This window comes from Camponotus vicinus, unplaced genomic scaffold (genome assembly GCF_025532165.1).
Source record: "Camponotus vicinus isolate PSW18456_S1 unplaced genomic scaffold, iyCamVici1.0 SCAF_3, whole genome shotgun sequence".
Classification (NCBI taxonomy): Eukaryota; Metazoa; Arthropoda; class Insecta; order Hymenoptera; family Formicidae; genus Camponotus; species Camponotus vicinus.
Window position 1 is genome coordinate 1079684 of NW_028141967.1, and position 27736 is coordinate 1107419.

Here is a 27736-nt window from a genome sequence, read left to right on the forward strand (position 1 = left end):
TTATAGATTTTATATTAATACACATTTATAATTATTATGGAAAAAATTATATATCGTTTGAACAATTTTTCTACATATTATGTATTTATTTTATGCGTGTCAAGTTTTTGTTCAAACGCAATTTCATCATCCTTTTTTATGACGAAAACCCGCATAAGGTGAAAAACGATTTTCCTCATTTTGCGCTCACTTTCTCCGACATACTTATTCCGAAGATAAACCTGCTTGCGAACGAGACTCGATCGATTTGCAAGAAAATAATCACCGGTTCTCATTTTGTAAATTTCGTGAATCAACGATTTCCTCGATCTTGTCCTTGTTTTTTTTTTTTTTCCGGGTGATATAATAATGAATCATTCTGTCTCTTGTTAGTTAACATTAATATTCCGAATTTATTTATATAGAAATTCTTTATTTTTTTGACTTGTTCAAAATTTCGTCTATTTTAATATCAACCAATTTAAAATATTAAAAATATGTTGCAGGCAAAGGAAGAGGTACTTTTGTTTTTTTCATCTCATGAAGCATCGATGGATTTTCCAAATCGTCGATATCGGATTTCGCTCGCGGAGAGCAGAAAGAAGAAAGCCCGCTCGTTTCATTCGTGCACTGACATCGTTGTAAATCCGTCGCTTGCCAATGACCCCTGGAGAAACTCTCACTCTGGCCTATCCGCTGCCTTTCCCCTTTTCGTTGGCTTGTTCGTTGACGAATCTCGCAACAGGATCATTCATTCTTTCGCGTCATTGTCAAAGGTAAGCTTTCGATGGTAAATTCTTAATTTTTTTATTTTTTTCACGCCTAGTCTTCAAATCTGCACATGTTCGATGAGAGTTTAATATATTCGAGTGTTATGTCATTATCGAATAACTTGAATATCATGAATATCATGATTAGATTATCAAAATAAATGTAATCTTTAAGACATCTAATGCAGAGAGTGGATATATATATATTCAATATTAATTTAACACCATGTAATATATTTTAGAAATATTCCTAAGATGAGAAAAATACGATAAATTATTTTTTAATCTGGCGATATCGTACAGTTACTTTCCATAGAGCATGTTCAATTAAGTATGAGAGAATAAAGAGAAATTTGAATAAAAAATTCTAAGATACAAAAGAAATAAAAATATCTAAGATGCAAAATTTAGATTTAATTACTGTGCATATCATACTTGCATTTATGAAAAGTACAACCATAGTATTAATAAGAAAAACCATAGCATTAATAAATAAATGAGTATAAAATAGAACGGATTAGTAAGAGATAAGAGTAAACTTATCGATGTCGTAATGACTCTGTTAATAGAGATTGCGGGAATCTTTTTGATAATTTGAAGATAACAAAAAGATGGGTAAGAAAAGTTGTTTGCTCGATTTGCGTAATCAATTTGACGTTGCTGTGATTCACCAGACGCGAAAACGCAGTGTCATTCTGCGTTTTAGTTTTACTAGAGAAGCGGAAAACACGTGTGTCGTCGAGTCGGCCTTTACCTTCTTCGATAAATAATCGGCGGCATAATATTATTGCTTTAATTTCGCGCTGTTGAAAAATAATGCGACGACACGCTGTTTTGTCGTCGTTTCCTTTTGTCCATTTTCGCGTAGACGTGTTTCCGTACTCGGTGATTTGTGCAACAAAACTTTCTAAGCGAAACACGAGATGACGATGAAACGAGATTGCCATTGGCGCTATTAAAGAATATCACGTCACACGTGTAAACACGTTTAGTATTTTTCGCCATCGCCCACCTCGACTGGTCTGACATATTCTTTTCTCGTTCTTTTGGCGGGAAAATTATCGATATAATTAAATCGACGGTGGAAATTGTGCCGAGCAATCTCAAAATCGACGACGATTCCTCTCAAAGTCGGAGAAGGGGAAGGAAAAACGGCACGAACAAAGACTTTGCAGGAGAAATTAGCTATTAAGTCATTAGTTTAATTACAACATGCGATCACACATACTACGGCAGTCGCCTCTATTATCGGCCACTTTCACACCGTAACGTTGCCAGTTGTTTTTCTTATTTTTTTCCCTTCACGCGGAGGCGCATTGTTTCTTTACGTAAAACGCACTCGGAAAAATGTGAAAGCGATCGCGAGTAACACGTCGTTGAATTATGTAAATTGTCATTCACTGTCGAAAATTACTCGGAGAAATTTGCACGCTCAATGGGACACCATAAACTAACGTAATATCTCTTTTGTACTCTTATTTTCGTTACAAATTTCTCAATTTTTTTTCACACGCGAAAGATGTAATCAAATACAATTTCAGCATTTTATGTCGGTATAAATTTAAAAACTCCGTGTAGATTTTACATAGCTTTCTGATTAATCTTTGAAAAATTTACAGTTTTCATGCAGAAATTGTGCGAGGAAAAAAGGGTGCATATATGATGAAAGAATTAAGCGCGAAGAAGCCGCAAAGGAGAATTGTTTGCGATCTTTTCGCATGACAATCCGCATGTGCGCCTGCCACGTCTATTCTTATAACGAAAACGTGGCGCGACCTTTTTTTTTCGCGCGATACATCGTCGGCCGGATCGCCTTGGGCAGCCTGGATCGTTGCATCCTGCCAAAAGATGACTGCATCTTTTTCCCCGAATTTTCGTTCTCGGATGTTGCCTGCGAATACCTAATTCATTCACGAGACAAAGAAGATACTTGGATATCGTAATATTAGACGACTGCATCTGGATGTGACAAACAAAATTAATCGTTGTTCGCTGTAAAAAATTTCGATTAAAAATTGACGAGTATTATATACGCGATACGAGAGGAATACGATTAATCCACGCAATCCTTTCTGCGTGTTGCATCGCGTGTGACTTTGAATTATGGAAAAAAATGACAGAAAGAAACGAAGTTTCTCTCCTTCTCTCTCTCTCCCTCTCTCTTTCTCGTTGCCTCGCAAGAGCGAGTGGGAATCGGACGCACGCTGAAAGCCCTCGAAGCACTTGACGTGACCTTGCTTTGTCACTGACCTGTCCTAGGCGGTGCTTGCAGACTGGTGCCATAGCAACGCACATGCACGCACGCGTGTGCGTCGAGTCGCGCGCTCTCTCGGTTGCTGCTCGTTCGAGGTTCGAGGGCGACCACCCACACCCACTCGCTCGACTTTGATTCCGTCGACGACGTCCGTTGACGCGTCTCGTCCGGTGCAACGGCATCTTAAATTTCGATTAAAAATAGCGCCTTTGCAAAATAAAGGCGAGGCCCGCTAATGCTGCGTAGTGTCAACTCGACCTTGTCGGGAAATAACAAAAGAGGAGGGAAAGAAATAAATTGAGACAATGATGCAACGAATGCAAATTCGATGTAATCTAACGTTTTTCGTAAATTTGGATATTTTACATAAGGTTTCAAATCGCTATTTTCGCAAATTGTCAATTTACGATATTTTATCGTGATATACTTGTTAATTTTTTTTCAATTAATTTTCTATCATGAAAAGAGGAAATCAATATATGTGTTAAGAGTAATTTATATACATATATAACAGTTGCGATTTCTTTTCTCAAATATTCCGATGATTATACTTATATTAAAAAATTAAAATTAAATTTTTAGAAAGGCGACGTATTTCATTTTTGTTAAAAAAAATCTCTGATATTAAACGAAAATTTTAGAGAAAGATTGAAATATTTTAAACACACATTGTGCTTACAAAGAATTTATTTGCATCAGCATCGATGTATCTCGAGTGTTTATCATGACAGCGTTACGCAATCAAAAAGAGATCGAGTTTAATCAGTTTGTATCGTGGGGCGAGAGATATGTGTCAATACTAGTGTTCCAAATAGGGTCGTTGTACGTTAAGGAACGTATTATTGAAATGGAAATAACTTACAAGAAGAAGAAAACGCGGTTCATAAACTGCACGATGCAATATTATTGTCCTTTCTCTTCGCGCGTCTATGAATATGAATAAATTCGTATTCATCTCCGCGTATTTGTGTTCGATACTTACCATGCACATTTCTCGCAATACCATTCACTTTGTTAATTAACGACAAACCGCGTTTGCTGAAAAAAGTTGATTGGATTCGCGAAATTTTGCAAAAAATCTAGTCATATCACAAACTCAAACATTATTCCTTCCAGGAATCCTGGACTTTATACGAGCATATCATTAATTTCTCCTCTTTTTTTATATATATATTATAATTTAAAAATATATAGCACAGTTTATATGTATATAATATAATAAATTAACGTAAAAGATACATGTAAATTAAAAATCAACACTATAATATAAATTTTATTTAGAAATTTAAGTCACGTTTCGCATATAATGTCTTTCGTAATCCAGTTTATGAAAATAACACGCAAAGAAATGTGCGGAATGCTTAAAAAATCATATTTGTGAAGAATAAATATAGAGAAACGTACTATTTTTAAGAGAAAGTTATTTATGATATTTCTGTGACGTATTTTCGTGCTCTTGCATTTTTTTTTATTAACGTCATTTTAGCAAGTACTTTGCTGCAAGATTGCAGTTGAGAATCGGAATTTATGCGACGCGTGACCTTGAATATCACTGTGTCGTTTGTAAGCGCTATAGTTCTCGCGTTAAAATGCGTTAAGGAAACGTCATTTTTTTGGGCAAACATTTAGTGCAAATCTATTGATTGTGCATTTTGTAGGACAAAAATAAAAAAAATGTATTTTGGACATGGTACAATAGGACAGTAATTTTAACTGTTATTTTTCTAAATAATGGAGAATATTTTTTCATGGCAATATAATTTTGTTAGATGTAGTTATTTTTTATATAAAAATAATAAAGATTATGTACAAATTTTGTAAATAACTGAATATATATAGCAATATATATAATTGCAATTACGAGATCTCTTTTAATTATGTATGTCTTTTTTTAGAAAATATTTTTTAAAAATGTGCTCAACAAAATGTTTCTTTCTGGCGTAATATATGTTAGATTAATATATATAAAAATAATTTCATTGCTCGATGTACGTGTAACATTTTCCGTCTACAATTAAATCATGATTATACGAATGATTTACTAAGACAATGCGGTTAAATTAATCGATAGAACCGAGATGAGAAATAATAACGCCGCAGCTTAGAATACGTGCTGAAAATAATCTCGTTGCTCAACATACTCGTGAATGTTCTCGCCTGCAATTAGATTAGTATTATGCGATTAATTTACAAACTGAGAGCAATCAAATTGGCAACGTCGACAAAATCATAAGACCCGAGATGATATCGCCATGACGTGTCGCATTAATGCGAAAACTTCGCGCTCTTTGTCCGCTCATTGGTAAACAAAGCCACGTGCCGAGGAAAATTACACGCATATATCACGGTGCACGATGATTTTGTAAAATCGCTAGAACGAAAGTGCGTCTCGTAAAATGGACGCGATGCGATTCGACGTAAAGTGATCTATTTTTAAGTCCGGGCAGAGCATACATTCATCTCTTTGCATTCGTCTCATTAAACAGCACGTCTTGCATGAATAATCAGCGACTGATAACAGTGTCTTGATAATATGCGCTTGTATCGGATTCGCTTCACGTTCGAAATTGTGGCGTAATTTTTCGCGAGACACTCGCCAACGCACAAATCGCGCCGACACTTTAGAAAAACAAATAGGGTAATATCTATCGATTACTTGGCTAAAATTGCCGATTGATATGCAGCGTCGCCGAATAATCGGAATACAAAGCGTTGCGTCATCGTGAATTAATTAAATTAATTAAATTTTGGATGAAAAATTTGACGCAAGTTTCGTTCCGAGAACGATTCGCTCGTTATTCTTGGAGTGAATAATCGTTTTTTCGCAAAATCCTGCAGCGTTCACTACTTTATTCGCGGAATATAATATTATAGACATGGGATTGCGTCGACAATGATATTACAAAAAGAACGCGTTTAATTGGGCATCGGCCAAGATAGTGACGCGTTTTCTGTCGGAAACAAAAGGCACACTCTTCTCGAATCCACGCGTGCTTTTTTCCGTTAATACGATGCCATAACACTTGATGCTCTTTAAAAAAATGCGGCTTATATATATATTTTTTTTAATCAGAAATTTACATTCTGAATTTTTAAAATGAATTTTATATTTTATAATATCGAGAATTAGACCTCGAAATTTTTTTCCAAAATTCAATAACATTAGACATACAAAATTCTAATATTCGTAATATTTATAAATTCCTTTTTATTTATAAAATATCATTTAATTTAATTTAAGCATTCCTTGAACACGTTGTTTAGTAGAAAAAATAGAGAGTCACGTACCTCTATTTTTTAGTTATTTTCTGCGCCCTCTTACATTAAAGAGAAGTTTAAATTTCCTTCAAACCCAAGAGCGTCATCCGGTTTCGTCAGCGGACAGATGCGCCACAAACAAAATATATATATATATATATTTTTTTTTTCCACGAAGCTGCTCGTGATAGCGTGCGTGCGCGTGCGTGCCTGTCATAAAAATAAGTACATAGCGTGGCATGCTGCTGCACAACGTGCGTGAACGCGCAATGGCGCCCAGTTTTTTCGCCTCCCCCGCCCTTCCCACCATGATTTTTGGTATGCAAAAAACACACTCAACACGTGTAGACACTCCGTTTCTTTCGCCGTGTTTATCGAACTTGATCCTTTTCCGAGACGTCTATTTATGCAATAAATTTGGTGACTGATACGCATCAAAAATTGTGTACATCGGATTATTTCTTATCGAATGGATTTTTAGAAAATATTAATGATTTTTTAAAAATCAGCACTTTTTGGGGAGGCATTTGAAATTTTAAACAACGAACTTAAACGCTAAACTTTTCCGTTGTAACATATTTTTTCAACTTATCTCATTATCGTGGAAAACGTCTTTAAATTAAAAATAAAAATAATTAAAAATTTAAAGTAATAGATTGAAATTTTTTTTTCTTTATAAAGGTAGTAAAATATTTGAATTTTGTTTTTTTTATGACAATTTATATCATTTTATTTTTCTTTCTTTTGCATGATTTTTTTCTCTTTCTCTCTCTCTTTCTATTTATGTTTTATTAAGTTATATTTTTATAAAGTAATATTCATAGTAAACGTTATTTTTGAAATAAATACAACGTATATTTGTTTAGTTGCCGTTTCAAAAGTTTATTTTAAATTTTATTATGTATAACGAAATAACATATTTGAAAAATATAATGGATAGAAATTTAAAAATTTCAGATATATTTCACAAGCGAAGATATATATAAGAGAGAGAGAGAGAATTTTTTCGACAATTTTTTAAAAATTATTTCGTTATTCATAACGTATATCATTGTTAAATAAATAAAAATTCTCTTCCATTCGTACCCCTATTATTTCCATGAAAACTAAAATTTTCAAATATTTAATATTTTTTCGAGCGAAACTATTTTTTTTTTTCTAAACGTCTTGTCCACATCCAATAAATATATAAAAGATAAATTGTCATGCGAGAGTGAAGGAGAGGATTAACGTACTTTGGCGATCGTACAGGCCCAATCGTTGCATAACGCGTTCTTGTCTGCTCGAACGCGCGAACGAGCGCTTGCACCGGCCTTAACCGCAGGCTTCCCCTTCGATGGCAGATTCCAGAGGAAAGGGGGAGAGACGGAGAGAGATGGAGAAAGGCCCGGGGATGAGGAGGAGAGACAGAGGAGGGCGAGAGCGAGGGGGAGGAAGAGAGGTCGGTTTCCTCCTCTCGTCTCGCCAACACGCCGCGCCGTCGCGGAGCTCTCGAGAGCTTTCGGCCGAGTGGCTGAATTTGTCCTGCATAGGGGGCATCGGGACATTACCCGGGTGACCTTGGCTGGTGTGGATCGCGACGTCCGACGCTGTTTGTGCATCGCCGGTGCCGAGCATTGCACCTTGCTCTATCATGCGAGCGAATCGCCGTCTCGCTCGCGCGCCCGCATCTCTCTCTCTGTCTCTCTCTCTCTACGCCCTCCTACTCTACTACGCAGCGATTCTCTTTCTTTCCTCCTCCTCGCTTTCTTCGGCAATTCGCCGCGTAATCGTTCGGCAAATTTCATCGCGTCAGTCATTATTAATATCATCATTAGAGATCGAAATTCTCGTCGAAATATAATTTGTCGGAGCCGAAATCTCTCAATGTTATCGTTACGAGGAAAATAATGTTATTCTCGCGCGTGACAATTGACAATTAAAATGCGCGTTCTCTGTCTCTCGTGAAAAACTGCTCGTCGCAATTTTATTTACGAGCAAGACGAGATTACGAGAGAGATTAAAAGATTATAGCAGACTGGAAAAGCTTTTTATACAAATTCTTTTTTCCTTCATTCCCCGGTTCACAATTATATATCTGATAAAAATAATGTCGTATCGAAAGATTGCAAGAGAAAGAAATGTCATCGGTCCTTGTCGATCCTTGTGAATTTTTTTCTCTCTCTCTTCTTTTCTTTTTTTTTGCCTGGCCGCTAAAACCCATTCCCACGATTGGATGTGTTTATCGAACAGGCGCGTGGGCGGTTCTCGAGCGTGTTGCAACTAGCAAATTCTCAATTACGACCTTCTTCTCTCGACTCGCATCGACTTCTCGAGTCGTTCCGGATCACTTGGCGAGCCGCTCATCCCTCTCGCTCCCTCCTCCTCCCCCTCGTTTTTGTTCCCTTCACGTCCCGCCGCATCCCGACGAATCGACGGCTGGAGAAATGCGGTTTCGGGTTAGCCCCCCTTAACCGGTTTGGGATGACTCTTTTGACGTGCACGTTAGAGGCGTCTTCTCTAAGCGACACGCACTTTGTACAATTTGCCGGGGCGACGCGCGTCTTATATATTATCGCCTCGAGTGACTACGTAAAAGAAAAAGGTGCGAAGCATCGCGTACGAGATTAAATATAAATGTTAGACGAGCCGAACGATTAATATATATAGCCGCGAAGGTCTGCCGGAGAAAAAAAAAAGTTCACTTAGCCGATATTACTCGATATAGATATTGACCGTTCGTCTCGCGAGCCTTGATGTTATTCTCGAGATGCACGTATGTACGAGTTGCGTAAGAAGGCGAGGAGCGAGGGGACGAGGGGACGAGGGACCGAGATAAAGATATAAAGCGCGATCCGCATTACATCTAATTGCATTATGTGCATTCTGCCGACGAAGAGAGAGAGAGAGAGAGAGAGATAAACGTCGGCGAGCGTCGATGCATTTGCTCTCTGTTTGCTCTTGGTCGTTGATAGCGTCTGATAACGGTTGGTCAACCGCAGAAAAACGACGGAAAACAATGAATCACGGCAAGAGACGATCGGCCACCAACAAAGGCGAATGGTCGATCGATCGCGGATAATCGCTGTCCTTCGTTGCGTAACCGTCTGCTGCCGAAATATTTTTCGGCGAATTTCAAGAGAGACCTTGCCTGGACGGTAACAATCTTACGTAGAGAGCGTCGCGCGATTACGTGAGAAAAATTGATGAAAGGAAAAAAATATTCTCGTCTCTCGAGAGCTCCCTCTTCTCCTCGTAGATAATTTGTTTGTTTAATAAATATTTGTTATTTTTTTTTAAATTTATCACGAATCCTCGTACTCTTATCGGCAGTGAACGCGCGGTATATCGGTCGTTATCTGTAATTTTCAAACCGGACCTTGGTCAATGTCGCGTCGCGAACGATATCGACATTGACCCGATGTTACACCGTCGCTCTCTCGTTCTCTCTCGATCGGCCGATCGGCGGCTCCTCTTATGTCACTCGCTCCGAATGTTCCCGGGCTTCCTCCGGGAACATTGAATAAAATAACGCGGGGCGTGCGTGTTTCACGGCCATCCAACGCGCGTCGGCGATAACGCGATCGATACTCCTTTTGCGCGGCGCGCGAGACGCAATTTCGCTCCCTCCCCCCTCCCCCTCCTCCCTCTTTCTCTCTTTCCCCGTCGTTACCTCTCGCCGACACCAAGAGAGAGAATCTCGTTTATTTTTGACCCCGCGAGAGAGACGGACGTCGCGGCGCGACTTGACTCGACTCGACTCGGCGATACGAGAGGTCGATATCGTTGTCGCGACAACGAACGATGCACTTTGGTGAAACGCCCGGACGGCATTCCCCGAAAGTGAGATCACCGACACTCAAGCCCGGCCGTGGCTGCCGTCGTTGTCGTTGTCACTGTCGTTGACAATCGCGTTTGGTCTAGCTGGAAAGGCTGCGTTTCATACTTGTTTCATATCGCAATCTTTTAACCAGTTCACTGGTAATGGCTCATATATGGCCAAAAAAACAAGTGCCACAACTGGTAATGGCCCATATATGTCCACTATGAATAACTGTCAATTTTCAATGGATTTGTATGAAACTTGATACACCCACATTTTTCGGGTCGCTGATGACAAATTTGGGATCGAAATTTTAAAATTCCAAATGGCGGATTTAGTATGGTGAATTAATTTTGTTATTCTATTATTATATTTGTTATTCCATTAGAAAAGATTCAAATTCGATATGTTTAAGTTTGTATGTCTTGAACTAATCCGTTATCTGCGACCAAAAAACGTACCGAGTGTAATATATTTCCATAATGAAATATCAAAGTTAATCACTAGAAACCGCCATATTGGATCTGCCAGTTTAAATTTTGCAATTTTGTCTATAGATTCATCATAAGAGACTCGAAAAACGCGAACATATCGAATTTGATCTTCTCCATAATGAAATAAAATTAGTTCGCCATATTGGATTCGCTATTTTGAATTTTGAAATTTCGACCCTTGATTCGTCACCAGCGACGCAAAAAACCCCTTATGGATAAACTTTCATGTAAAATACGAATTTATTTGCTCTCACCAGTTTTGGCACAAAACGTTAATTTCGGGTGTACCAGTGAACTGGTTAATCCTAAAACGTTTACGAGATATTTCGGTTGATGTCGGTTCATTTTTCGTTTTTACTTTATTTTTGACTTGCCGTTTATTTCAAACTAGGTGTATTCAATTAGCAATAATGATTATTTAATTCGATTTGATTTATATTAATCTAGTGTGTTGAAAAATGTCATCGTATATATAATATATGTGAGGGGGGGAAGATATTATATAATAATAAAAATTTTAAATAACAAAAATAAGACATACAGATTCACCAAACATGAGAAAAATCTCTTGGACATTGATACAATTGATACATTGATACTTGTGAATGAGAAAAATATACTCGATTGAATTTATCTCGTCATACATTAAACATATTTATTCCAAGGTTAAAGATTACACGGTACACAAATATTGGTAATTAAAAGATTTCAATGCATATGTAATATTAAATAACACGTATAATCTCATCTCATATTGATAAGTCGACAACTCGAGAAGCAAATGTGCGAAACGTCACGCAAAATTCTCACAGTTTCATAGGTCAAAACTTTCCGATTCTCCTTCGTTACGACTTTTTTTATATAACATAGTGATGCGAGTATTATCTCAAAGTATCGTAAACGCCGGGCGATAAAAGAAATTTCACGGTTTTATTATTTCGAATGTCTGTTAAATAAAAATAAGCGAGACAAAATTTCGCAAATGTTTACGCGCTGTTTTAACGCCATCGGGACGATGAACTCGACGTCTTGTTTTTCGAGGTACAACATTACGATCCATTCTGCGTCGTGTGGGTGTATTTATATTATGTGTACATAACAACAATTGCGGTAACAATTATTCGATCGCTTGAATGCGTACAATAATCGAGATGCACGCATTTTCCTCGAAAATAATCGAGATATCAAAATTCCCCGAAATCGATTCATATACGCGAATCTCTCTCTCTTTCCCCTTTTATCGCTCCGTTTAACTGATTTCGGTAATTCATAAACCAATATCGGAGCACGCGGGATATATCGAGTGAATGGATATGAATATTTGGCCTCGTTTTTATCTCGCTCGATTACAATTTTTTTCAAGCGTCGTAAAAACTTTAAATGCGTCGGTTTCGTCTCGTAATCAATTAATATCTCGATTCGTAGAAAGGGAGGAAAGTTGTCGATACATCGCGTCGTGTTTTGAAATTCGAGAGATATCGCTTTTGGCGATACCAGGGTCAAAATCTTGTTAAACGACACGCGTGAATCTGAAGCTATCGTCGAAAATAAAACGAGTTTTTTTTTAAAAAACATCTTCAGTCTTGAAATTCTTTCGAAGGTTGCACATTTCCTGGAAACTTTAAACGCAAATTTCTTTCTTTGCGCCCGTAGAAATAGTTTATTCGCGGCTTTTGGCTGCAATTGCAGCTTGCAAAGTGCATTTACTGTTGCACTTCCTCTCGTTGCATCTCGCGAGATCTCTTCGCGACGACTCGTTCGTTCATAAAACGAGCGGAGACAGAAACGCCGAGGGTATTTATAAATACGTAGCTGTAGCGTTGCATCTTGGACCTTCGCTTTTAGCGAAGGGAGGCGATAGGCTGTTCCTCGCGACGATGGAAACGACGATGTCGGTTCAGGCTTATTTCCAGGCTTATTCCAGACTCGCATGTGCAAGGTCACCCGCGTCAGTTGTTTCTCTCTCTCTCTCTCGCCTTCTCTTTTTCTGTCTCGTTCCTCTCGTTTTCTCCTCATCTGTAATATCGCGTTTGCGCAAATCGTGATTCACGACGCTATTACCAATCATTTCGAAGAAATGATCTCATTCGAATGAAACAACGAGCGTACTTGAAATTCCAGATTGCCATAAAAAAAAGAAACATCCTTTTTCAATGTTGTAAGAAATTATTTTAATCTCTCAATTATACGCGATAAGATTTATTTCCTCGATTCATTTCATAGATTGCAAAAAATAAAATTTATAAAGAGGTGTATATATTTTTATTATTCATGTAATCGTTGATTATATGATTGCGTGGAAAGAAAAAAAAAAACTCCTTTCAGACAAACATGTGTATCGCTCTGTCCCGTTTTTTCCTCGTGTATCTATCATACTCATCGCATCGTGTATGCATGCGTGCGTGCGTGCGTACGTATGTATGTTGGTACACTCGGACGCGTCCTACCTACCTACGTGCATTCGCAAGCCCTATCGAGCACCGGGAATGCGGCGATTATGCAACGAGAGTAGAGCGGTGCAACCGACCGTCTCTTGTATTAAAGATCGCTATATTAAAGCTTGCTTGTCGATTTTACTTCAAAATCCACGCAGTTAGATTTAAATGAGAATGCATATATACGGTCGCTTTTACGCAACGTATAACTCGATACTCCTCAGATTTATTATTCAATTTCCAGATTTCTCGTCACAGCCATTTAAACCATTTAACAGGGTGTCTATTCCTTGAAAAGACATGGAAAACTTAAAATTCTCAGGTATTTCTCGTAGAATTTTATCGCGACTCTTTCATTCAATTATTTTCTTAAATTGTCTTTAATAATGTTGATTTAATACTAAGTAAGCCAAAGTGAATTATGTGTTTAAAAATATACAAACATTTATTTTTTTATGCATTTACTGTTTTAACGAAATATTAAATATATTTATTTTTAATGATAAAAAATTTAAACTATGCAAGTAAAAAAATATTTCCTTTATTTGAATTTTTGAATTAAAATATCTGGAAAGGATCTTTCGGCAAATTTTCTTCAAGAAAGATTTAAATTTCGTAAATATTTCAGTATCGTCTCGCATATGTAGTTTCTACGTTGCCTAAATCGTAGACAATTTTCTCGTGAAAGATGCACATTGCAGCGCGCAAATTGCTTTACTTAACACGGCATTTAATGTGCTAAGCGGTTTCTTTTCGCGGTTCGTTACATAAGGAATAATTCCCACCGCTGCACCGTCCTGTCGCGCACGAAATTCGAGGCAAGATTCGGCGGTCGAGACGTCTAATGACCGTGGCTCATCGACCTAGACGCATACGCAAGGTCATGCGGCCACTGCTCCAATGGTATTATAACCTCAACCTTCTCCACCGCGTCCCCCGCGGCCCCCGCGACCCCCGCGACCCCCGCGCGACGGCGGCACCCTTCCTTCCGTCCTGTTCGCTCGCCTTCTGTTGCCTCCGCTCGTCTCGCGTGTGAATGTGTGCGAACTCGCCCTAACCGCCTATCTTTTCCTTCTCTCTCTCTCTCTCTCCTTTTTTCTCCCGGCTTCTTTCATCAACCGACATTACGCGTTCGAAAAAATTGCGCCTGTCATTTGACATGTAATTAAAAGTCACTCGGTGGATTACAAAATCATCTACATTTATTTTCTGCAATACCATTAGTTCCAAAAAAGTATTCTTTTTTTTTAAATAAAATATATTAAACATTCATCATGAAAATTAAAATAGATCCGAAATTTAATTTTTCCAATTTTGTACTATCATTTCGACAGCTATTCTTAATAATTAATCGAGCATTTGGAATGATTTGGTTTACGAAATAAACGCAATGCGGATGGCGTTTCTTTAAGCATGAAAGAAGCCGCCTACATAACCGGGGCTGGAATGTATCCGCGAGACAAGTACGAAGAATGCAACCGATTATGCAATTGCTAGTTGCACTGCTAGGTTCTCGTGTCACACAGGGACGCTTGTGCAGGTCTGGGCACTACATCATACGTATTATATCACTTTGTTCTTTTGCTCGTTTCTTCCCTCAACTAATAGTCGTTTAATAATTTCGCCGTTAGATCGTAGTTTCAATATTGCAAGAGATTATTAAAAGTAATTGAGACGACGACATTATCGAATTAATTCTTAAATGGCTTCTCCAACGATTCGATTTATTTATCGAATCAAACTCGAGCGAATTTTAAAAATTAACGTAATTTTCTAAATCCAGATTCGTAAAAAAAGGAACTCGTCATTAAAAATGAACGTGATTTTCTAAATCCAGATTCGCGTAAAAAAAAACGTGTGTTTAACAAGAAATTGCTTGTGCATTTTTTATTCGATTTTGCGGTTTATCAGGAAAGACGAGGCGTTTTAACCGATGAATAAAGTGAGACGATTGCGTGTTCGGGACACGTAACGCAGATGTGATATTGATTTCTATTATATTCGAATTTAATGCGATAACGCGAGACCGACGCCGGTGACTCTCCGGCGAGAGTAGTCACGTTTGCGCGAATGATGTAACCAGTTCCTAGGCTTTCGTGTCATCCGTTGTCGGCTGTCATGGGAAAATACAACGACACACGCGCTGCCCGGTAATGCAATGCCGTATAGTCGGCGAGTGAGTGAATCACTTGATTTCACGCCAGTTTGCAATATCGAGGGTATGTTGCCGCCTTTATGCCGCTGTCACTCGCACGCGGGATGCGGTCTTAATCGATAAGCGTCATTTACCTGTCCCTTGTCTCCCGAACGAATTATCCGTCTTTATTTTTCCGTTTCTCTTCCAACAGGAAGCAGCCGATGAATTAAATCAATATCGTATAAATATCAGTATCAATAAATATACAGTAATCAATAAATCATGAATTTAGCTAACCAACATGCATTCATTTGTTAATCATTATGTTTGAAAGTAACATTTCTGTGCGAGAGTTAAAATAAACCTGTCTTGTTTATTAATTAATCAGACTAGGCGTATAAATAATATGTAAAGCCAAAGTGCAATGCAGGAGTTTTTGCAATGATAAAAATCTCTCTTTCCTTTCTTCAATGGCGACGAAAACGTTGCCGCCCTTGAATGAACAAAGTGCAGTCGATCTTTCTCGAGGTGAGCCTATAAAGACGACGACGATTGGAATACCGAAAGTCGATTAACCTACCGAAACATCTGCTCGCTTCGCTTTAGAGCAACAAACATTGGACTATTAATAGTCTTGCAGCAAGGCGACCTTGATTTAGCATACACGTGCTCGCTGCAAACTTTTTGTTGTTACAAAGTATTGGCATATTCGCTGGCAAAGTTATGCTACGAGTTTCCTTTCGTAATAAACGTAAAATTAAAAAAAAATTAATGCTATAAAATAACGCGCAATTGATAAATTTAAACGCGATTGAAAATAAAATTAATAATAGTTATACAATGCAATTTTGTAGATAAAATAAAAAAATTAGAAATTAAAGATTTTCCTCTAAATTTTTTGTCGTCACATCATTATAATAAGAGGAAAGTTCTAATTAAAATTGGTTCATTTTCTCTAAAAAAATTTTCAGATTTATACCATCATCATTAAAATAATATTATTTTTTTGAAAAATGTTTACAAATATTAAAATTGGATTTTGGAAAGTTTACTTACTGCTAAAATCATTTTTTATTTACAATAAAATTTCGGTCACGGAAATGAGACGTTAATATTAATCACGGATAGATTAAATAGTATTAAGGAAAATTATTTAAGATAATTTTACAACATTAATTTTCCATAAATTATTTAACTCTCTTTTTCGAGATTATTTTAAATTTTAAATTTCATTTAATTAACCCTGATACTAAAGGTACAATAATTTAAATTTACTTTTTTTAATTAATTCTCAATATTCATTTACAATGCTATAAACACTATAATATTAATAATTATTTTATTTTAATAATTATACTTCAACATTTTTTTTTATATAATTTTAATTATTTTTTTTCTAAAATTAATAAATTAATTCTCTAATACTTAAAATTTTAATATAAATTTTAATATTAATTTGCTCTTCAAATTTACAAACACCTTTTAACTTTCTTCGTCTAAATTTTTACTCACTCTAAGGTACATGTCGGAAATTATCCGGAAAGCATTTCGGGCAATAATTTAAAGGCAATATTTTAGAAAATCGTATCGCTCCCGAATCGAACGACGACGACGATAAGAGCAGAGCAGACGAGACGAGACGAGACGAGGCGCGCCTCCACCGAGCGCTCGCGCGCCGCCACCGCCACCGCCGCCGCCGTCGATGAGGGGCGAGAAGGGGGGAGGATTTGTGGTACAGTAAAAGAGGGGAGGCGGCAGCGGACGCCCTTGAGCGACGGGCAATGCACCGGGCGAGGTTCAAGGCAGAGCGGCGGTTGCCGTCGCGCCGCCGCCACCGCCACCGTCAACCCCCTTCTCGCCCTTCGCCGTTCCCTGTATCCCGGCATCCCACCCCACCATCGTTCGGTGCACTTCCCCTCCATGTCGCACCGACGGATGGCTCGGTGCAGCGTGCACAGCTCTTTCTTTCTCTCCCTCTTTCTCTCTCCTTCTGCCCTATCTCTGGCTCGGACTGTACCGCTTCCTTTCTCCTCTGCCTCCTCCACCTCCCCCTTTCCTGCCTGTTACCGAGATCCCCCCGAGGACGCGCCATCGCGGTGGATCTTGACCTATTTTTGCGGGGGTGGGAGGGAGGAATCCGAAGGGTGAGGCGCCGCTGGTGACTTCTTTGCATCGTCGAAACTTGAAATTGCGAAAGGCCGTTGGTGGAGGGAAGATGAACGCGAGCAAAGAGTGTTGACCTGAGATAAATTTGGCGAAATTAATGTATTGAAAATATTTGATTTACGTTAAAATTTAATAAATTTGCATCGATTACTTTGATTTTAATTTTATCGCTTTCTCTCCCGAATTTTGTAATCTTTCGTATCTTTATAAATTCAGACGAGGATATATGTTTGGATTTTCGGTTCATCGCATCTGTTGCTGCGCTCGATCAGAAACACTCTGTATACACGTGCACGGTCGAAGCTTACGCACGCGGAGGGGAGACGAAAGGAATGCGTGTGGAAAGGGGGGAACGGAGGGAGAGGAAATCTACGACCCTCCGTGTACGACTCCCGCGGTCGCATGTTTCTCGTTCTTTTGTTTCGCGCTCGTGACGGACTCCTTAGCCCTCCGTTATAATCATCTAGAAGGTTACGAAACGATTCTGGTTGCGCGATCGGACAACCTATCGCGCGTGTCCTTGCAATTTTATTTCGCAAGCCTTGCCTCTTTTTTCTTACTCGAGTGTAATTTACCTTTTATTTTGCATACAATCTGAAATGTAAAACGGAAAATGTAGAAATTTCGTTACATTTTTATGTCGTTTTTATTCCTTTTTTGCCCGCATATAAATTGCAATTTGCTGCACTGCAACTTGTATAATTACGAAATAAATATTTTTTATTTCCGCGATCGTAAATGTTTGGAAGCGTAAAAATATATACGTGTCTAAAGATCATTTTTCAGCATTGAAAGATAATTGATAACCGAGGGAAGGCCAGAAAAATGAGAAAATTATTAGACTTGAAAATCCATCCATTTACGTGTGTCATTCGCCAACCGAGGTGAACCGGTGGCAGTCATCTTTGCGGTATCTCGAGCAAACATTTTTTCGGAGCTCGATATCTGTTTTAAACCTGGCGCTTGTGCATCAAGCATATTTGCCTGTCGCGGTGCATCGTTCGATGAACGATGACGCTGGTTAAGCAGTCGAAATAAGGGGATTCCGTCACGTTGCAGCAATGTGACCGGGGATGAGGTCGTCGCGCAGGTCGCCGACTCACGTTTCCCGTGTAATCCGGCCTTAAAATAGAACGATTATTCAAACTCTCTCCCTTCGCGCGGCTTCGGCCCGCGCATATTCGAATTTATGTTCCTCGAGACGCGATGAAAGAACGGAAAACATAAAATTCCCGATTAAAAGTGAAGCGGAGACTCGCATCTTATTTTATAATTATTTTATCTTATTAAATGTCCGCTATAAATTCAAGCGGATCAAAGTTGGAAATTTTGGCTGCAGAGAATAATCGATACAAAAAGAGAGAAATTATTGGAAATAATATTTCAATAAGTAAAAGAATTGTCAATAAAATTCTCTTCATTCAAGTTAAAAAATTAGGGGCTCGCATCTTATTTTATAATTATTTTATCTTATTAAATGTCCGCTATAAATTCAAGCGGATCAAGTTGGAAATTTTGGCTGCAGAGAATAATCGATGTAAAGAGAGAGAAATTATTTGAAATAATATTTCTCAACAAGTAAAAGAATTGTCAATAAAATTTTCTTCATTCGAGTTAAAAAATTAGGGGCTCGCATCTTATTTTATAATTATTTTATCTTATTAATTGTCCGCTATAAATTCCAGCGGATAAAAGTTGGAAATTTTGGCTGCAGAGAATAATCGATGTAAAGAGAGAGAAATTATTGGAAATAATATTTCAACAAGTAAAAGAATTGTCAATAAAATTCTCTTCATTCAAGTTAAAAAATTGTAATTTATTATATGACAGCGTGAATACCTCTGATTAATAACAGCAGCCCCTCCCTCAAGCGTGCGCTGATACATAAAACTGCGCCTTTTCCTCAAATTTCGCGACAATGTCGTGACTTTTGCAGCTTTTCATTCTCAAAGAATTTATTTCTCCGAATGCATATCCAACTGACACGAGACTAGTAATCTCCCGGATGGCGCTACGGAGGAGTGTCTCGCGGTCGGGAATTCGTCATCGAAATTTCTGGAAGGCAGGCAAAGCCCCCGCAACGAGGGGCAGAAAGAGAGAGAGAGAACGAAGGGGTGAAGAAAGAGAAAGAGGGGGAGGGCGAGATAGAGCGCATTGGCCCGGGGCGCGTCCGGTCTATGACTCAAGAATGACCCTCGTTGAACCGAGAACGCGGCGCAGCCCAAATGCGGTCGAAAGCGAAATTCACGATGCGCGTTTTTAGCTCCGGCGAACTGAAAATATCGCGCGCGCGAAGATCGCCGACTCGCATCCTTTTTGGCGTCGCGAAAAAAAAATTGAAAAAAAATCTCATCTAATGCCAATGCTGTGGGAGATTTCGATTTTTACGACAGATCTTATCGAGCAAAGTATGATCGCGGGGTATTTACTCTCTGGAAAAGCCTAGGATTGTCAGGGGTTTCTCTTGTACCTGGAAAAATTAGACAATTTATCGGAACTCGGAAAATTTTTTTAAAATTTCTTCTTTGATTATTTTGCTCTCTAATGTTGTAAACAAGCCAAGTGAATCAAATGTTTAATAAATCAAGTGTTTAAAATATCTATTTTTATTTATGTATTTAATATCTTAACAAAAAATATTAAAAGATAAATCATATATTCTTTATTTATTAATATGATAAGATAATTTTAATTGTAATTTTTAATGATTAAAAAATGAAAATTTTATGCAAAGGCAAAATGCTTATGTTACAAAAGTTGTGTAGGTTTTTACCAGTACATTTACAAATTTAGCACTTGAAATTAAAGAGGCTCTATTTTTCCTTCGTATTGAAAAACATTAGAAAATGCATGTAATAAAAAAATTTATTTCAAAAGTTGCATTGAAAAATCTTTAAAATATTCTCTTTATCTGGAATTTTGAATAAAAATATCTGATTAGAAGATCAGAGAATTTTTAGAGAATTTTTTGCGAGACATAAATATGTATGGACCCCCTGGATCGGCCGAAAGAATCGTCGAATTGTTACATTTGAACGCAAGTATTTTTGTTTGCGCACGAAAGAGAGATATTCCGCTAAATTAATGTTGTCCAAATGAAATCCTGATTAAATCGCCGTCGACGACTAATTGGGGTGACGACAAAACGTGTTTTCGACGCTCGGCATGTTTACGTTATTTAATATGCGCATGAATAAGTCTCAAGAATAAATCTCGATTGGCGTTCAACGACCGATTCTTGTCGCGGTGACGACGGCGTTTTTATTGCGTCGTTTTTGTTTGCTTTCTCCGCGTTTTACCGCCTCTCCTTGTGTCTTTGTGTCGCATACGTTGTACGTGTGAATTTTGCAATCCGTCATGATTTATACGCGATTGCAATTAATAAGCCTCGTTGCATCGTGCAATCTCGCGATCTTATCGCTCTTTTTTTCTTTTATTTGTTTGCCGTTTTATCTGTGACACCGAGACTTACCGCATCTGCGATCGATCGATGGATCGATCGCGTTGCGATCATCGTTTCGGAATTTTCTTTTTTTTTTTCCTCTCGCGCTTCGACGATGAACACATCTTACACGCGCGCAAACATTCGACAATGTTTCTCATCGTGTTATTTCCTCGTGACATCATTTAATTATTTAAATAAAAATGTAGATATATAAATGAAATGATTCTTCAATTTTTAATCGCAAATTTTGATACGCAGAAAAACTTTTCTTTTCTTCGACGATTCATCAGTGTCGAAAATATAAGTTGTGCAAATATGACGCATCGTTTTTACGATGCTAAATTACAAGATTCTCGCCTTGTGCTGTGCCAAAAGCTACCACGCGCGAGTCCGTAGTTCTCTCGGATTCATACTTTTAAACTTTCTTATAACTTGCTTTCTTCGCTTCGTTTCGCGCGACGCCTTCAACAGCAGCAACATTTAGAAGTCGATCGGCGGTCCGTTGCCCCGCAGCTAAACTCCATTCTTTGCTCTCGCAGCCGTCATTTCCGGCCGTTCAGACATTTATCCCGAAATTTCAGCATAAAGTTCAGTCATCGACCTTTTGCTGGCGTGTTTCGCGCACACGCATACTCGATATATACGATAACGACCGCGGCGAACTGCATCGCGTTCGAGCTCGTTGTAAATATATCCGAATCGAAATTAAATATTACACAGATTGAATACGAAATTAGATAAATAGCAATAATAATTCTTTTGAAATGTTTTATTTATATTTTTAACTTTGCTATTATTTCGATCTTATATTTTTTTGTATGTTACAGATAAGACCCATGTACTCTGCTGTTTTGCATCGATCGGTGAGCGAAAAATTTTTATTTTATGGTAAAAGAGACGCCAAGTACATAAAGAATAGATTTTAATACTATATACTTAATACTATATACTTAATTACTATTTAATAGTAATTAAAATTTTCACTTTTGTAACTTTTATTTGTCGCATACAAGTGCGAATTTTTTATGTATTTGGCATGTGTTTTTACCTTTTATCTTTTTTTTTAATATAAGTGATACATGTATCTCAAAAGTCCAACGCAATTTTTAGATTCGATCGATCAAATATAGTTTTCCTAAAATTTTTATTATTACGGCAAATGTAAATTTATTTAGTAAGACATGATTTAAACTTTTTTTGCACACACGCAATATCTTATATTCATTTATTTGCTGTTGCATCACGAGGATATTTACCCGTTTACTTATTCACGCGCGTCTTTATCCTCCCCTTCTCTTCAAGTCGCAAGAGTTGGTGGATTTGAATGTTTATAAAGCGTGCGATTATGAGAATCAATATTTTTCAATATCTGGTTTACTCCGGAATTAATTCATGTCAATAATAACGATTAAAGATTTATTTCCCATTTTATAAATATATATTCATAAAATTATATAAATTAGTATTAGCTTTATTATGAATATATTTTATTAATCAATATAATTTTTTAAAAATAAAATGCGTTGGATTTACATTACATTATGTTGTGAATGTAAAATTAATTTGGAAAAATTTATTTTAATATGTTTATAAAATTATTAAATATATTAAAATTTCGTTATTAAGTTTTCTTAGACGAAAGTTGCTTTCAAACATTAAAAAATAAATGGCGACAGATATAAAATTAATTGATTTTAACATTTTTATGAAGTAGCTAATAATTTCAAGCTCAACGATATTGTTAAAAACTTGCAACAATTTTTATTCTAAATTTGAATTTTTTAAATTAATTTTAAAGATTTGATTAATATATTTTTAAGCATTATATATTATATAATTTTTAAAAGTCAAAAGTGATCGCGTGATTTTATTTCGTTGAAGATAAATAGTTTAGAAAAAGTGGTAAACAACTCGGCATCGTGAATGTTGTTTGTCGGCTTGTCGGTATTTTGTGGTCAGAAAAATAGAGCATTAATGTGTCATAATGTATGCCGCATAATATTAGATCCCCTCTACAAATCGAATTATCAAGTATCGATTAACATGAAAAAGAAGCCGTAAAATCCTTTGACATTAGTGACATAATTTCTTCGTGCTTTACATTTCGCAATCGGTGAAAAGTAAAACGCATTTGAGCTCTACGTCGTTTCGCGATTACCATCGAAAAGATTAATCTTCATCTTCGTGAGAGGTGATATCCATTACGTCGCGCCGATCGCATTTATTTGGACTCGATCGTATGTGTCTCGTTTATTTCCAATGCACTTTGAATTACGTGTGAAATCGGAGGAAACATACGGTGTGTATTGTACTTGGTGCACGTACATCGGATTCCGTATACTAAACGTGATGAACAATTTCCTCCTGGGAGAAGAAGGCGCGAATAATCCAGCATAAATCGAGGTATAAAATTTTATATTTAGATGGACCGAGCGAGATTGACCGCATCTCGGTGCGTTCGCGCGTGTTTTTCGACGGGATCCAAACTCGCGGATGAGAACGCGAGGAGAAGCGGAGACGAGATACGGACGCGTACAGGGAGCCTCAATAGGTGACCTTGGCGCGTAGAGTCCTTTAAGAGAGCCGAATGGTCAATGTTCCGGGGACCTTCGGAGTCTCGTAGTCACGGACGGCCAAACTGCATCCAGACGCTCCCAATAAAGCTCGCTCGCTCGCTCGAAAATCTGCAATCTGCAGCCCGCTCGCTCGCGTTCTCTCGCTTATTCGCTCGCTCCTACCGGCCGATTTTTCTCCCGCGAAAGACTAAATCCGGATTCTCTCTTGGATCTGAGAATTTCTGTCCAGCGTGCGTGCGCTTTTGCGAAAAAGTCCATCATTGTGACCGATGACGTAAATCAGCATGCGATTAACGCTTACCTCAACTCTTTTTTATACATATATATTCTCTGAATTATAATGTTGCCTTCTAATATCATTTTTTTCTGCTTCTTTATTTTTGAGATAAGTCATTAACGCGGTAAAAAAAAATTCAGATCGATTAGATGAAGATTGGTATATGTGAAAAATATAGATTATTGATTAATATCGCATAATAATAATAGACAACATTTTAATAGAGATTTCTATAGAATATAAAATATTCGATGTCTAACAAGCATTAAATATTGTGTTGGAAGAAATACTGTTTAACAAAATGTCGAGTAAAAAATTTATTTTAGAAATTTTCATATTTCCCATACGTTCAAGAAAATATTGGAAAATGCATAAATTAATTATATATAATTATTAATATATATTTATAAATATATAATATTTCTTTTCCTCCCATATCTCAATAAATCTCACTGAATTGGAGATTAGTAAAAATCAATCAAATACCATGAAATATACATACATATATGTAAATGTTAACAGACAAATAAATTATGAGTGGCTTGTATTAATTCGGTCAAGAAATACATGAATAATGATTTTTATTGTAATTAAATATACAGATGGAAATTTTTTTTGTCGTTAATACAATCATGCATATTACGAGTCGTACTTAAGCAAGGATTAATTTTTATTCGGGATCAATTTGCGTAAATTATTTTCGTTAAATTTGTCATTATATTGATCGAAATTACATATGTATGTTCGACTCGTGAATAAAAGAATCGTTTTGTTAATATCAATTATCTTTAAATTTTAGATTCTTGATGTCGGCTCTCGAATATAAATAAACTTGTGTGATATTAATATTCGGATAATAAGAGCCTATCGCGGATGTGTAATTGCGCGAAATTTTTTCCTTGATACAATGATCAAGACTTTATTTGGAATAATCTCTTGGTTTGAGATTTAATTCCAACGAATTCCCCTCTAACCCCCCTAAAGGCGAGAGAAAATCGGATCGATATTTTTCTCGCCTACTTCCATCTAGGGGGGTTAGAGGGGAATTCGTTGGAATTAAATCGCAAACCAAAAGATTATTCCAAATAAAGTCTTGATCATTGTATCAAGGAAAAAATTTCGCGCAATTACATCCGCGATAGGCTCTTATTATCCGAATATTATTAATATCACACAAGTTTAATATCAATTATGTTTATTCCGAATTTCCGCTTGTATTTTTTTTCACGTTTATTATATAATTTTAATTTACAAACTAAATGAATTAGAAACAAAAAATTTTTAAAAACAACTAAAGGTAATTTTAAAAAAGCATTTAATATTTTAAATAATCAGTTTTAAATAATCAGGTCAATAAAGATCGCATTATCATTTTTGTATAATCATTTCCCGAAAAAAGATCAAAACTCAAAGATCAAGGAGAATAATAAGACATTTTTCGGCGACGAAAGGTGACAGGTTAATACATCATTGAAATTTTTCACAGTGATATTTACGATTCTCGTGGTTTATTGATTTCAATGGCAGCAATTTAAATCGATCGGATCAGCTAATTAGAGTTCCCCACCTGTTAATCGGCTTCAACCAATCGCTTTATGCGACGAATGTCGATAGAGTGTTAAATCTCGAGACACATTCATTGCAATTTATAGCAGGCGCTTATAGAAATATTTCTTTAAAATAAATCGATGATTCTGTGTGTTCAAACGAGTAATAATATTTCAATTTTGAACTGTATAATTTAGGAAAAATTAAGTCTTGATTTGGCAATAATTATAGCACAGGAATTGCCCTATTTTTGATACTGTTATACTAGACTTTTATCAGTCAAATTAATAGGACTTGCAATTTTATTTGCTATAAATAATTAATTAATAATTAATAATTTATTAATTAAATTTAATTAACGTTAATACTTTTGATAATTCCATCTTTTCGTCCTTGAGTTTTATTTTTCATGAATATAGATTCGATTAAACCCAATGAGTTGTGTCGTCGATACAACGCGAAGATTATCTTGAAAAAAAGAGATACAATAAAGATAATTGTATTCCATTCGTGTCATGGCAGTGGTGTCATATATTTCGATTACACGTTCAAGTGTAAAAATTATTGTGCTTTTACATCGCATTCTCGCCTTGTCACTTTACATTTGTCAAATTTTTCCGACTCTTGTAATTTTCGCAATTTTTTTGCAAGATAATGTTATATTAAACGTTAATTAATTAAACGTTAACTATGGCTGAAGAAGAAAATATTTTGCAATCCGGGGATTATTCCAGAGCGATAAATTTCAGTAGCAAACGACTCGCCTTTGTATATATCGCGATGTAATAAAATAATACTACGACTCGAAGAATAATAAAAAATGATGATAGAAAAGGAATAATCAATGTTCGTTTGACGAAAATTTTTGCAAAAATAACGACATGTGCGTCGAAAGCACACGGGAGATGGAGAGATGGGATAAATTGTGCAACGATCGCGGCAACAATAATAATCTCTCCTCCGGATCCGGGCGGTCGAAGGCAAACTCGCGATCGATAATCGCCTATTTTCGTGCAGCGGCGGTAAGGGAGGGAACGAAGGGAAGTCGACCCCTGTCAGACACTTTGTTTATCTACGTGGCGTTGCAAAAAGGTTTGGCTCAGTTGGCCGAGGCGGTAATAGCCGAAGGCCAAGTCAAACCCGAGTCGATGACTCCTTTCTTTCTGGTCTCTCTCTTTCTTTCTCCCCCTCCCCCTCGCCCCCTCTCTCTCTCTCTTTTCTCTTTCTTTCTTCAAGTTGCTGGCCGCGAGGACGACGACGACGACGACGACGACGACAATGACGACGGCGGTGCTATACGGATCAATTCAGGGTCGTAACGATCCACCTCGCGCCTTCATCGTCTTTTTCTCGAGCCGCGCTGCGCCGAGTCCGGGGGGTAGGGGCACGATCTCAGGGTCGCGAGAAAGATGAGGGGCGACTGTAAAATATTTCGAGCCGGTCGCGAATATCTATAGCCTCTCCGGAGGCACAAGGTGCGTGCGTGCGTGCGTGCGTGCGCGTGCGAATCGTGTGGCTCTTTTCTCTAATTTGTAAATTCTCCCGACGAAGGCGAGATGGACTTGTCGCGAAATTAGAATCATAAATTTCCCTCTTTTTCTTAAATATGAGATTTACCAGGCTTCTGCATGAATAGCTGACTCGCGCGCGGACACGCGAATGCACTTATCCTCGAGACGGATGACAGAAACGTCGAACGCGACGGAGACGGCGACTACTACTTGGTCGATTACTTTGGAGAAAGTATTTCGCGCATTACCATGGGGGCCTTCGCGTCCTCCACGTTGCACACGACGCACGCTCGTCGCTTAATGATGTCATTGACTCGCGCGAGCCGAGATCGAGGCGAGTATCGCAAAACTGCGCCGCCCGGGCCGGATACGCTGCCGGAATAAATTATTCGGCGCCGTCGTTTCAAACGAGGCAGTCAGGTGCGATACATGCAAACAAATATGAATGTTGAATAATTATAAATCGATAATCGTGCGCTCACAAATAACGCGATGTAATAAATGGCTTCGGAGTCGTGATATAGAGAACTATTTTAAGAGTAAAATGGCAAAATAATATATTATAATATATATAGTTCCATTACTTGCGTGTTAGTTTCCAATAGGTTCTGTTGCAAAAGTCTAGTTTTTCCCAATAAAAATATCGCGACCAAAATATCGAGATCGATAATGAGAGATTAAAAAAGATTTTTTTCAAAGTTCTCAGGAAAATCTCTCAATGAGTAATAAAATAATAAAAATATGTTAGTTTTAATTTATTTTAAATTGGAGAAAATTTTAATAGAAAATATAATTCTATATAATAGAATAGAATTTACTTTAATTCCCTAATTTGAGAATTAAAGTAAATTATATTCTATTTTATATACAATGTAATTACAAAAATATACCTCGTGTTTAATTACAAAAATATACGATATTACACAGGATGATAAATGATGGCTTTTTCGATATATATATATATTTATTAAGGAAGAATTAACTCGAAATTAATTAAAGAAATTAAAAACAACATACAAGGAATGAAACAGCTTGTACAATAAATAGTTATTATTTTAAATAGATAAAAATAAATGAATAATTA

General features: G+C 37.1%; 1 protein-coding gene across 6 annotated transcripts in view; it reads left to right on the forward strand.

Annotated features, from left to right (window-relative positions):
• Positions 1-27736, forward strand: part of LOC145968172 (caveolin-3) — a 107772-nt gene that overhangs the window by 17192 nt on the left and 62844 nt on the right. For 5 of the 6 annotated variants that reach the window (XM_083093475.1, XM_083093481.1, XM_083093479.1 and 2 more), the window contains 2 exons: positions 486-755; positions 21568-21603. In XM_083093475.1, the coding sequence (XP_082949601.1) occupies positions 531-755; positions 21568-21603 (261 nt within the window). In that variant the 5' untranslated portion in view covers positions 486-530. Of the gene's footprint in view, positions 1-485; positions 756-21567; positions 21604-27736 lie in introns of those variants that run through there. The other variant, XM_083093482.1, reaches the window with a different exon arrangement.